Here is a 13,010-nt window from a genome sequence, read left to right as displayed (position 1 = left end):
CATTGAGAGCAGCTGCGAGAATAGAAGGACATTATGGTAAGAGCACGTGGTAGAATGCGGAGAGTGAGGCTGTTCCACACAGATAGAGCGGTCAACTGGGCTTTGATTGATGGCGGCTTGAGCTGGGGCAGGTGCCATTCACAGGGAGGAATCACAGAATAGGGGAACGCGCTGCCTCCAGGCTCCATTGGTCCACTGGGAATGGGGAGATCCACACAGCACTGGGGATCAGAGAGATGGGGAATTTCAGAGAGCTGGGGGAATCCCCAGGGACAGACGATCCAGATGGAATGGGGATCAATAGGGAATGGGTGCGATCCACAGTTTACTGTAATGCAATATTTCTCTGCGCACACACGCTCTGTCTCCAGCACAACACTGACTGAAAAAGCTTTGCCCTCCATCCTGTGTCAATCATCACCTGTTCTTCCCTATTTAGCGTGAGTGTATTTCAGTCCACGTTGGCCAGGCCGGTGTGCAGATCGGTAACGCTTGCTGGGAGCTGTATTGCCTGGAGCATGGGATCCAGCCGGATGGACAGATGCCCAGTGACAAGAGCATCGGAGGTGGCGATGATTCCTTCAACACTTTCTTCAGTGAGACGGGGGCGGGCAAACACGTTCCCCGAGCCGTGTTTATAGATCTGGAGCCCACTGTGGTTGGTAAGAGGAGTGATTGTTGATGGGTTGCTCAGTCAGTGCTCTCAATACACTCATTGAAACATGTCCTGAATATTGTGTGCTCATGATTTTAACTTCTCCTTCCCTGTCCCCAGATGAGGTCCGTACCGGCACCTACCGACAACTCTTTCACCCCGAGCAGCTCATCACCGGCAAGGAGGATGCGGCTAATAACTATGCACGGGGCCATTGTTCCGTCGGCAAGGAGATTGTGGATCTGGTCCTGGACCGTGTACGGAAGGTGGTAAGTTCTGTGAGTTTAGTGTGTCGCAAATTCCCGCCTCCCATTCCCTGATAAAGGAATTGGGGGTGAATCCATTATTCTGTATTTCAGGGGAAGGAGCCACATCAGCAAGGAGGACAGATCGGAGAATCGGTGATATATCTCCCAGGGGCTCGCAATGCCTCATCCCACCGGCTCCTACTGTACTGTTTAACTTTCAGCCATTGCCCAGGCCTACTTATCTGATGAAAAACCATTTATCTGATTTGCATGAAGAGCAAATGGACAAATAATATCCTTGAAGACAATCACAGGGAATTTACTCTGGAGGGTTCCGCTCTGTTCGTGGTTGCTGGGTGCAAACTCAGTCAGGCGAGATTTTTCCTGATCACTGCGAGTGCCCCAATTTTTGTGCGGAATTCCCGCCTGGTGAAAATCGACCGGGTTCTATAACAGGCGGGAAGTCCGCTGCCTCAATTTCACACTCAGATCGATCATGCAATTCGTTCCCTCTCTTGAGTCAAAGTTTGTGAATCCCGGAATTCTGGTCCTGGACAGGTTCTGCTTCCTCTTCCGTATCCTTTGCCTGAACTCCACAGGGCTCCCAGCACCCGCTGTCCCTTCCACCCCTTTGTACCCAATGCCTCCTCTCCAGCTCCCATTGTCCCACACCTGGGCTGCAAGTGGCTCCATCTCATGTCCTCACTGTCACATCCAGCAGGGATAGTCAGTATTTTCCCTCATGTCCAGTTTTTCCCAATGCTTTGACCATACGCCCATCCTGCTCCATTTTAATGGGTTGTGCATGTGTTATTTACCCACAGGCTGATCTGTGTACAGGACTGCAGGGTTTCCTCATCTTCCACAGTTTCGGAGGTGGGACCGGCTCAGGTTTTACTTCCCTCCTGATGGAGAGACTCTCCGTCGACTACGGCAAGAAATCCAAACTGGAGTTTTCCGTTTACCCCGCGCCGCAGATTTCCACCGCGGTAGTCGAGCCGTACAACTCCGTACTCGTCACCCACTGCACCCTCGAGCACTCTGACTGCGCCTTCATGGTGGACAATGAGGCCATTTACGACGTCTGCCGGCGTAACCTTGACATTGAGCGACCGACCTACACCAACCTCAACCGTCTCATTGCACAGGTAGTGTCATCCATCACGGCGTCGCTGCGGTTCGACGGTGCCCTCAACGTGGACCTGACTGAGTTCCAAACCAACCTGGTCCCCTATCCCCGAATTCACTTCCCTCTGGCCACCTTTGCGCCCCTTATATCGGCCGAGAAGGCTTACCACGAGCAACTCACGGTGGCGGAGATCACCAACTCATGCTTTGAGCCAGCCAACCAGCTGGTGAAGTGCGACCCCCGCCAGGGCAAGTACATGGCGTGCTGCATGCTGTACCGAGGAGACGTGGTGCCCAAGGATGTCAACGCCTCCATCGCCACCATCAAGAGCAAGCGCTCGATCCAGTTTGTTGATTGGTGCCCGACTGGGTTCAAGGTAAGAGTGGCTTTTGTGTCCAATCAATGGGGCCCTGGGGAAACATGGATTGTGGGAATCTGATCTCACATATGAACAACACTCTGTTCACCCCGAGTAAAAAGCTGTTCCTCCATTCAGGAAGTGAAATGGAACAGACCCTCCCCATTCCTGGCCCAAAGACCAGCTCCCTCTGAGGGTTGAGGTAGAAATCTCTCAGATTAATTTTTACTTGCAGCCCTGAGTGTCTCAGGGGAATTCCTGCCTCCATACAACAAAAACCTTCCTAACAGTCAAGACCTGGTTGGAGACAATGAAATGAGGAATTGAATTGTCTCCTGAATGCAGCCTCATTACACAGTGACCTTCCACCAGAAACTGAAGCTTTAAACCATGGGGAAGAGTCGAGTGAATAACCAGAGCAGGGATTTCGTACAAACACCCAAACTCGCTGATAGATTTACCTGTCTGACAATTAATGGGCCGTCTGATGTTGAAGCGATTTCTTCAGTCACTGAAATCTGACAAATGTCCTTTCCCCCCACAGGTTGGCATCAACTACCAGCCGCCGACGGTGGTGCCAGGGGGCGACCTGGCAAAGGTGCAGCGAGCCCTCTGTATGCTGAGCAACACCACCGCCATTGCTTTCGCTTGGACCCGCCTCAACCTCAAATTCGACAAGATGTACGCCAAGCGGGCCTTTGTGCACTGGTACGTCGGGGAGGGCCTGGAGGAAGGCGAGTTCCAGGACGCACGGGAGGACCTGGCCTCACTCGAGAAGGATTACGAAGAGGTGGGCGTCGATTCATCCTATCTGGACAGAAGGGCAGAGGAGGAGGAAGAATAAGATTTATTCATTTAGAATGTTAAAATAGTTTAATTAAATTTCTCAAGTCGCAAACAGACTTATTAATGTAGAGAGTCCAAAGCTTTAACTTAATTTCACATCGATGTTAATAATCATAATTATGAAAATAAATGTATTTGCAAATGATTTTTGAATTGTGTCCGTTTGAATGCTAAGAATATACAAGAGGTTGGAAAACACGGTGTGATAATACTTGAAGTTCAAAGAGGATCATTGAAACCAGAACGGGAGTTCATAAAACCCGCAGGATCCTGGAATTAGAACACATTTTACTTTCGGGGGCACCCGAGAGGGTGTTAGACCTCGCAAAGGGGCCGCTAGCCTGTTCTCTCGTTCATCTCTACCTTCATGTTACTGCCTGAGTCAGTTCACTTTTCCCCTTTCTCTCTCTTCCTTTCTCTCTCTCCCGCCCTGCATCAGTCGCCCTTCCTCTGTCTCCCTCCCACTTTATCTCCCTCCCTCTCCTGCTGCTGATTCATCCTGGTTCCATTTCACAGCGGCCTGCTGTCCTTCCAGCACCTTGCCACAATGGATAATCTTAGCACCGGGGCCTTGTCACTACATCACATCCTTGATCCTCGCACACGCCCTCTCCCACAGACATGTCCATCCCAATCAGGGCACCATAGTGTCATGGTTATGGTACTGGATCCAGGGCTTCTGTCCTCAAAGACCATCAGTCAAGTAGTGTCATTGAATCCAATCAATTGGTGAGTTTACAATTTGCCCACTGACCATAAAGTTTTGGCGAACGATCATCAAAATCCAACAGACTCAATAACTCCCTTCAGGGGAAGGGAAGCTGCCACTCGTGACACTGCTGAGCCCACATGTGACCCTATCATGTGTGCGTGACCCTTAAACCACATTGCAAGCCGCTCCGTCGTAAGAACAGTTCCTACTGAGAAGGTCAACTCCATGTTCTTGGGAGAATTGCGAATGGGCAATGAATGCCAGCCTTGGCAGAGATACTCAGATCCTGAGAACAAAACATTTCAATGGCTGGTCTGTCATCCCTAGCTCAGGGTTGCCTACATTGAGGGCAACGACGGGGATGGTGTATATAGGTAGAGTCAATGTCTAGTTCTGTAACTTCATTCTTCTGTTTGGGAATTACCAGCAAGGCCGGAGTTTGACTGTGGACTGTATATATTTGGTTAGAGCTAATGAGTGCGAGGAGGAGCTTTTACCTTGCCATGTCTATACTGTAAAGCACCAAATAGAAGGAAAACAGTGGAGGAGTAAATTTAAAGGAACATTTCTGAAAAATGGTAAAACAATAGAGTAGTAATAATGGGGGAACATCCATGATCCTAATTCCTATCAGGGAGACAGGAAGGGCTTGCAAACCTGGAGCTACCTGGATGACTAAAGAAATGGAGATGAAAAAGAAAGAGGAAAAGGTCGCTAACAATTAATATCAACTTCATAATATGTTATTCAAGCTGTGTACTGAAAGTGCAGAGGAGAACTGGATAAAAAAATGGATAGGCAAAGAGAATGCATAAGAATAGATCAATAGGTAATATAAAAGGGATCACCAAAGCCTTTTTTAAGCAGATAAAAAGTAAAAGATAGTCGCAGAAAGGTTTGGGCAGATTGAGGACCTGAAATGAAATCTCTTTGTGAAGGCAAAGGTCATCACCAGGGTACTTAATGAGTGCTTTGCATGTGTCTTCACTGAATCAGAGAGATGAAATCTGACAGATTGTGTCTGATATATAGGGATCTGATGGATGATGTTTGGATGGGTGGTTGTCTGACAATTGGTCGTCTGAAAGATGTCGATCTGTTAGATGTGTTTCTGATTGGTGGAGTCTGATGGACGTGGGGCGGCGAGATGTTGGTCTGATAGATGGGGGCGGGGTCTGATTGATTGGCGTGTGATACATGGGGATCTGACAGACCGGGGTCTGATGGGAGGGTGCGTGTGTGCTGGGAGTAGGGGAGTGTTCTGATTGGTTGGAGCTGATAGAAGGGCTGTGACGCGTGGTTGCCTGGTGCATGTGGTTTTGAGAAATGGGGTCTTATAGATGGGGTCTGATAGAGTGTGACTACGTGTTTCTGATGAGGATCTGGGCGATAAGGTAGTGAAAGATGGGGAGCTGATAGATGGGCGTCTCATAGATGAGATCTGATCGATATGCGTCTGATAGATGAGATTTGCTGGTCGTCGGTTTGTTAGCAGTTGATGAATGAGGTATCGATCTGATGGATAACTGTCACTGATGCATCTTTGATCGATTGGTGCCTGATAGATGAGGTCTGGTACATGGGTATGGATAGATGTGGGTCTGGTAGCTGGAGCCAGTCAGGAGGGTGTCTGATAGATGGGGATGTCAGAGATGGGGCCTGACAGATATTGTCACGATTGATGTGTGATCTCTCGGAAGACGTCTGAAGCATGTGGTCCGATGGATGTCTATCTGATATGTGGGGAAATGATAGTTAGGGTTCATGTAGATCGTGTCTGATAGATGTGGCTCTGATAGACGGAATTCTGAATGATTCGGAGTAGATGAAGCGGGTCTGATAGATGTGGAATTTGGTAAATGGTGTCTGTCAGATGGGTATCTGATAGATGATGAATGATGGATATCTTCTGGCAGGTGTAAGTCTGGTTTTTGGGACTGTGACAGAAATGGGTGTGCGCATGGTGATCTAATGGATGTGATGTGACATATGTGGTTCCGATAGAAGTGGATCTGAGCGATGGGGAACGGAAAGATGAGGGTGTGACACATGGATGGAATCTAATGGATTGAGTCTGATCGATGGAGTATAATTGACACCGGTCTGGTGGATGTGGATGTTAAGGCTGGGCTCATTCAGATGCGGGACAGATACACAGGGAGCTGATACATGGTGGACTGATAGGTGGGGTCTGGCTGATGAGACTTTGAGAGATGGGAGCTGATACATGTGGATCTGATCGATGTGGGTCTAACAGAGGTGTCTAATAGATAGAGTCAGTCAGGTGGGGTCCTGGTGGAATGGTATCAAACAGACGGGCTCTGAAAATGTTGGTCCTGACAACCGCGGGCTTGATGGGATGTCGCTGATAGATACAGTCTGATACGGTCTGATGAATGGAGATCTGAAAGAAGGGCTCTGACTGATGTAGCTACAATACATGGGTCGATAATATATGGGAACGGCAGATATGAATGAGATAATTGGTTGTATGTAGTTGTGGGTCTGATGGATGGTCTTCTGATATATGGGTTCTGAATCATGTTAAACGGGGATCTGATGGATGCGGTCTGAAAGATGTGAATGTGATTGAGGGGGTATAGTTGACAAGGGAATGAAGGCAAAAAGGGGATCTGTTCGATACAAAAACAAGATATGCTGGAATCACTCAGCAGGTCTGGCAGCATCTGTGGAAAGAGAAGCAGAGTTAACGTTTCGGGTCAGTGACCCTTCTTCAGAATATATCTGTTCGATGTTGGTTTCATAGATTATGTGATGGATGGAATCTGATTGATGTATGTCTGAGTGATGGGAATCTGACAGGAGAGTCAGTTAGAAAAGGGTCTGACAGGTCGCAGTGATCTGATGGATAGTGGTCTGATACATCAAATGGGTGGAGTCTGTTGGGGTCTGATTGACGGGGGCCGGATGGATGGGGTCTGATTAACCGGGGTATGAGTGAAGTGTTCTGGTTGATCAGGGTTTGAGATAGGGGTCTGATAAACAAAGCTCGTCTCCCTTGTTGCCCAGTGCTCCTCACATCTTCAACACCTGGTCCCGCCTTTTACACAAAGCAAACAATCAGTGCTAAGCACCAACGTTCCATTTATGTTGATGTTTCTCCAAGCAACCGGAGCCCTTTGTTCTCACAGACCAATAAGAAGTCGAGTTGGCTTCGGAGAATGAGGTATAAATAGGGCGAGCAGCAACATAGGCAATACATTGACAGGAGCTGCGAGAATAGAAGGACATTATGGTAAGTGCGCCTGGAAGAATGCTGAAAGGGATGTGGAGCACAGAAACGGAGCGGTCAAAAGGTAGATGGGGATCTACAGGGAGAGTGCAGGCTCCGCACGGATCGAGTGGGGAATCCACAGGGAGAGAGCATGGTGCTAGAGCGAGTCGGAGATCCGCAGGGGGAGACGCAATTCCCATGGAGCGAGGGAGGTCCACAGTGTAAGAGAGGAATTCCACAGGGACAGACGGAATCCACAAGAGGCTGATCCACATGGATAAAGCAGGAAATCTACAGGGAGAGAAGGAAGGAGGGAGGGAATCCGGATTGGGAAATACACAGAGTGATGGATCCACAGAGACAGAGTGTGATCGAGATGGAGAGATGATTGTCTTTCACAAGGAGCAAGAAGATTATCCGGGAGCGGGGAAGAGAAAAGGGAATGTGCAACGGTGAAGAAATACGGAGAGTTCCTCAGAGATGTTGAGCAGTAGATGTACAGGAATTGGGGATTAGCACGGAGAGGGAAGTGTTCCGGCGGAGGGGAGGACACAGGGACGATAATGTCTACAGGTAGTAAGAATCTGCCAGGAACTGGAGATCCACAGAGGGACGGTAGATCTGCAGGGTGTTTACAGGAGTCACGGTAGTCGGGGGGAGGGGGCTGGTGCTGGTGATTCAGGATTCCAGTGATCCACAAGGAATGGACTGGGGGGTGGGGGGCACAGAGATCGGGAATTTCCGAGACCTGGGGAATCTCCAGGGACAGAGTGTCCGATGGATGGGAGGATCAATGCGGAATGGAGGGGATCCACAGGTTACTGCAGCGGGATGTGTTGCTGCCCACACACCCTTCTTCTTCTAGGACCAGAGCGACTGTCGAGAACATTGCCTCTTCATCTGTAAATAATCACCTGTTCTTCCCTCTTTAGCGTGAGTGTATTTCAATCCATATTGGTCAGGCCGGTGTGCAGATCGGTAACGCTTGCTGGGAGCTGTATTGCCTGGAGCATGGGATCCAGCCGGATGGACAGATGCCTAGTGACCAGAGCATCGGGGGTGGCGATGACTCCTTCAACACCTTCTTCAGTGAGACGGGGGCGGGCAAACACGTTCCCCGAGCCGTGTTTATAGATCTGGAGCCCACTGTGGTTGGTAAGAGGAGTGATTGTTGATGGGTTGCTCAGTCAGTGCTCTCAATGCACTCATTGAAACATGGCCTGAATGGTGTGTGCTCATGATTTTAACTTCTCCTTCCCTGTCCACAGATGAGGTCCGTACCGGCACCTACCGACAGCTCTTTCACCCCGAGCAGCTCATCACCGGCAAGGAGGATGCGGCTAATAACTATGCACGGGGTCACTGTTCCATCGGCAAGGAGATTGTGGATCTGGTCTTGGATCGCATACGGAAGCTGGTAGGTTCTGTTAGTTTGGTGTGCCGAGATTTCCCGCCTCGCATTCCCAACGATAATAATTCGGGATGAATCAGTTATCACTTCATTTCGGGGAATGATCGCACCCACAGAATCACAGAAATTACACCGATTTCACAAGAATTATAGAGTGGTTATAAATGGAGGACTTAATTCTCAATCTGGAAACAAATTAGTGTATTTTAGAATTCTTTCTCAAGCAATTTTGATTTCCTGTGCAACCAGCAATTCGCAGTCCCTGGCAGGCCCTGCACCCCCTTCCCAACTCCAGGCCTCGAACATAAATCCTCTCCGAGCTGCTTCCCCCTTGTTCCCCACTGCCTCCTCCACAAGGTCCATTACTGCATCCCCCAGGCTCCCACTGCTCCATCTCACCAGCTCCCATTGCGCCCTCTCAGCAGGAGGCTCCTGCTCCATTTTAATGGGTTGTGCGTGTGTTATTTACCCACAGGCTGACCAGTGTACAGGACTGCAGGGTTTCCTCATCTTCCACAGTTTCGGGGGTGGGACCGGCTCAGGTTTTACTTCCCTCCTGATGGAGAGACTCTCCGTCGACTACGGCAAGAAATCCAAACTGGAGTTTTCCGTTTACCCCGCGCCGCAGATTTCCACCGCGGTGGTCGAGCCGTACAACGCCGTACTCGTCACCCACTGCACCCTCGAGCACTCTGACTGCGCCTTCATGGTGGACAATGAGGCCATTTACGACATATGTCGGCGTAACCTTGACATTGAGCGACCGACCTACACCAACCTCAACCGTCTCATTGGACAGGTAGTGTCATCCATCACGGCGTCGCTGCGGTTCGACGGTGCCCTCAACGTGGACCTGACTGAGTTCCAAACCAACCTGGTCCCCTATCCCCGAATTCACTTCCCACTGGTAACCTTCGCGCCCACTATTTCGGCCGAGAAGGCTTACCACGAGCAACTGTCGGTGGCGCAGATCACCAACGCATGCTTTGAGCCAGCCAACCAGATGGTGAAGTGCGACCCCCGCCAGGGCAAGTACATGGCGTGCTGCATGCTGTATCGAGGAGACGTGGTGCCCAAGGATGTCAACGCCTCCATCGCCACCATCAAGAGCAAGCGCTCGATCCAGTTTGTTGATTGGTGCCCGACTGGGTTCAAGGTAAGTGTGGCTTTTGTGTCCAATACATGGGGCCCTGGGGAAACATGGATTGTGGGAATCGCATCTCATAATGAGCAACACTCTCTTCAGTCCTAGTCAAAAGTTGTTTCTCCATTCAGGAAGAGTAATGGAACAGACCTTCCCCATTTCTGGCCCAAAGACCAGATCCCTCTGAGGGTTGAGGTGGAATGCTCTCAGATTCACTCCTTGACTGAAGCCTGAATGTCCCAGGGTAAGTCCTGCCTTGAAACCAGGAAAGGCCTTCCTGACAACTCAAGGCCTCTTTGGAGAAGCTGTAATTAAGAAGGAATTCGCTCCTGAAGCAGCCTCATTTCCATTGGAAACTGAAGGTTTAAACCTGGGAGAGGTGCCCAGTGAATAACCAGAGCTGGGTGTACAGAGAAAGACACAAACTCGCTCAGAAACGTAACTTTCTGAAAAGTAAGCGGCGGTCAACAGATCTGATTTTGAAACGACTTTTTAAGCAACTGTAACCGAACAATTTTCCTTCCTCCCGCAGGTTGGCATCAACTACCAGCCCCCGACGGTGGTACCAGGGGGCGATCTGGCAAAGGTGCAGCGAGCCCTCTGTATGCTGAGCAACACCACCGCCATTTCCTTGGCTTGGACCCGCCTCAACCTCAAATTCGATAAGATGTACGCCAAGCGGGCCTTTGTCCACTGGTACGTGGGGGAGGGGCTGGAGGAAGGGGAGTTCCAGGACGCACGGGAGGACATGGCCTCACTCGAGAAGGATTACGAAGAGGTGGGCATCGATTCTTCCTCGCTGGACAGAAGGGCAGAGGAGGAAGAATAAGTTTTATTACTTTAGAAAGTACAAAGATTTTAACGTTTATTCATATTGATCTTATAACTATTATTGAAGTAAATAAATTTATTGTAAATGATTTTGGAAGTGTGTCTCATTAAAACACAAATGCACGAGAAGAGATTGAGAAACACGGTGTAAAAGAAGATAGAAGATGATCAATGGTCCCAGAAAGTGGGTTAATCAAACTCCACAGAGATGCAGGCCAAGTGTCACACAGCATTTCAATCATTAAAACACTATCCTAGAGTAGAGGTGGATCCTAGTGATAATGGGTCTAGTTGATTTGTGTTTGCTTGATGGGTTTTACAAGCAGGGATCTGATAGACTGTTTCAGATCGATTGAAAACTGAATATCGGATATTGGGTTGAGGGGAATCTGATTAATAGGGTCTGATAAATGTGGGTTTGATAGATACTGGTCATTGATAGAATTCACAGATTGGAAGCTGATAGATCGGGGAGAATTCTTGACAGTCTAATCGATGGGGAGCAGATTGGTGGGGATGTGAGAGATGAGGATCTGATTATTGGGGATTAGATTGAGGGGAATCTGTTCAATGGGGGTGGGATCGGTGGGAATTTGACTGATGGGATAGAAAACACGTTGATCTGATTGGTCATACTATTGATGTCTCCCAGATTGCGATGTGAGAGATGGTGGCCTGATAAGTGTGGATCGAATCGATGGCGAAAAATTGATCGGGAATATGATTGATTGGGAAGAGATTTTTGTGAATCTGATAGATGGTGACCGGTTGATGTGGGTCCTTGCTGGGTGTCACAGGTTGGGACCACATCAATGGGAATCTGATAGATTTGACTCATGGGACTGTAATAAACTGAGGTCATCCATCTGCTGGCAGTGGATCTGATAGATGTAAATCCTGGCCTGCTGGATTGGAATGTGATTGATGGGGTTCTGATCATTGTGGTCTTATTGACGGGAATGAGATTGAGTGGAATCTGATAGAAGGGGCTGATTAATGGGGAACTCGATGATGGATGATTGAATGATGGGGATCTGTTTATCAGCTGGATTGATAGGGTGTAGTTGCCAGGGCTGTTATAGATGGGGGTTTGTTTGACGGTTGCCTGATTAATGGGGAGGTCATGAATGTGCATCGGATTGACAGGCCTCTGACTCATCTCAATCTGATTGGGGGAGATCAAAGAAGGCCTGATTAATGAGAGTCTGGTTGATGATAATGTGTTTATGGGGCCTGGTTTATGGAGTTAAGATTGATGATGGTCTTTAAAATGGGGTCTAATTGATGAGGGTATGATGATCAGGTTCTGATTGTTGGAGGTCTGATACATGAGGGTTTGACTGATGACAGTCTGTTGGACAGGGTGTGTGATAGTACGGGTCTGATTACGAGGAGTTTGATAGTTGGCGCCTCACTGATGGTAATCTGGTAGATGGTTGATTGGCGGGTATCTGTTGGAAGGGGGTCTGATCGCTGCGGTCTGTTTGATGGTAATCTGAGTGAAGGAAATCTGATAGATGCACTCTAATTGATGGAGGACTCATTGATGGGGATGTGAATGATGTTGTATACTGGGCCAGGCTCTGATGGTTGTGGCTCTGCAAGAAAGATGTGGGTTGATAGATTCCAGCATTTTGCGTGCGAATTTCAAATTTACAGCATTTATTTCTCAATAGACTCCAATTGTTGCATTGTCAAAGACAACCACATATTGGTAATTGAATCAGTAAAGCAATCAGTAATTAAATAACACAAGATGCTCTTATAGTTCTCAAAGACCAATGGATTTGTCAACATGCACAACATATTGACAGGAGCTGCGAGAATAAGAGGACATTATGGTAAGAACACGTGTTACAATGCGGAGAGTGAGGGTATTCCACACAGATAGAACGGTCCACAGGGCTCTGATTGATGGGGGCTGATTAACGGGGGCTTGAGCTGGGATCTGATTGATCATCGCTTGAAATGGGGGACTGATAGACAAAGCTCATCTCCCTGGTTACCTGGTGCTCCTCCCATAATCAATTGTGGTGAGCACTCGGCCCCGCCCTTTGCACAAAGCAGCCAATCAGCGCTGTGCACAGTCATGCCTTCTTTGCTGGGTTTCTCCAAGCCTTTTGTTCCCACAGACCAATCAGACCTCGAGTTGGCAAAATATGCTGCGGTATAAATAGCGCGAACGGCAACATCCGCAACACATTGAGAGCAGCTGCGAGAATAGAAGGACATTATGGTAAGAGCACGTGGGAGAATGCGGAGAGTGAGGCTGTTCCACACAGATAGAGCGGTCAAGAGGGCTTTGATTGATGGCGGCTTGAGATGGGGCAGGTGCCATTCACAGCGAGGAATCACAGAAGAGGGGAACGCGCTGCCTCCAGGCTCCATTGGTCCACTGGGAATGGGGAGATCCACACAGCACTGGGGAACAGAGAGATGGG

General features: G+C 48.9%; 2 protein-coding genes across 2 annotated transcripts; both read left to right on the top strand.

Moving 5' to 3' along the window:
• The first annotated feature begins 526 nt into the window (after positions 1–526).
• LOC137362921 (tubulin alpha-3 chain-like) lies at positions 527–3,234 on the top strand. Its single transcript, XM_068027075.1, has 4 exons — positions 527–662; positions 776–924; positions 1,728–2,408; positions 2,935–3,234. The coding sequence occupies exons 1-4, from the start codon at positions 542–544 to the stop codon at positions 3,232–3,234; spliced, it is 1,251 nt and encodes a 416-aa protein (XP_067883176.1). The 5' UTR covers positions 527–541.
• Positions 3,235–8,115: 4,881 nt separating this feature from the next.
• On the top strand, positions 8,116–10,567 carry LOC137362918 (tubulin alpha-1 chain-like). The gene is made up of 4 exons (XM_068027070.1): positions 8,116–8,338; positions 8,452–8,600; positions 9,070–9,750; positions 10,271–10,567. The coding sequence occupies exons 1-4, from the start codon at positions 8,218–8,220 to the stop codon at positions 10,565–10,567; spliced, it is 1,248 nt and encodes a 415-aa protein (XP_067883171.1). The 5' UTR covers positions 8,116–8,217.
• Positions 10,568–13,010: the final 2,443 nt, after the last annotated feature.

This window comes from Heterodontus francisci, unplaced genomic scaffold, assembly GCF_036365525.1.
Source record: "Heterodontus francisci isolate sHetFra1 unplaced genomic scaffold, sHetFra1.hap1 HAP1_SCAFFOLD_2264, whole genome shotgun sequence".
NCBI lineage: Eukaryota > Metazoa > Chordata > Chondrichthyes > Heterodontiformes > Heterodontidae > Heterodontus > Heterodontus francisci.
The sequence above is the reverse complement of the archived record's forward strand: the minus strand, read 5'-3'. Positions and strand labels throughout refer to the sequence as shown.

What these genes read in the sequence shown, in the direction of transcription:
- LOC137362918 (XM_068027070.1), top strand. Translation starts at nt 8,218, where the DNA reads ATGCCTAGTGACCAGAGCATCGGGGGTGGCGATGACTCCTTCAACACC. An exon ending in TGGATCGCATACGGAAGCTG is followed by an intron (nt 8,601 to 9,069) that starts GTAGGTTCTGTT and finishes ATTTACCCACAG; the next exon opens with GCTGACCAGTGTACAGGACT. An exon ending in GGTGCCCGACTGGGTTCAAG is followed by an intron (nt 9,751 to 10,270) that starts GTAAGTGTGGCT and finishes TTCCTCCCGCAG; the next exon opens with GTTGGCATCAACTACCAGCC.
- LOC137362921 (XM_068027075.1), top strand. Translation starts at nt 542, where the DNA reads ATGCCCAGTGACAAGAGCATCGGAGGTGGCGATGATTCCTTCAACACT. An exon ending in TCTGGAGCCCACTGTGGTTG is followed by an intron (nt 663 to 775) that starts GTAAGAGGAGTG and finishes CCCTGTCCCCAG; the next exon opens with ATGAGGTCCGTACCGGCACC. An exon ending in GGTGCCCGACTGGGTTCAAG is followed by an intron (nt 2,409 to 2,934) that starts GTAAGAGTGGCT and finishes TTCCCCCCACAG; the next exon opens with GTTGGCATCAACTACCAGCC.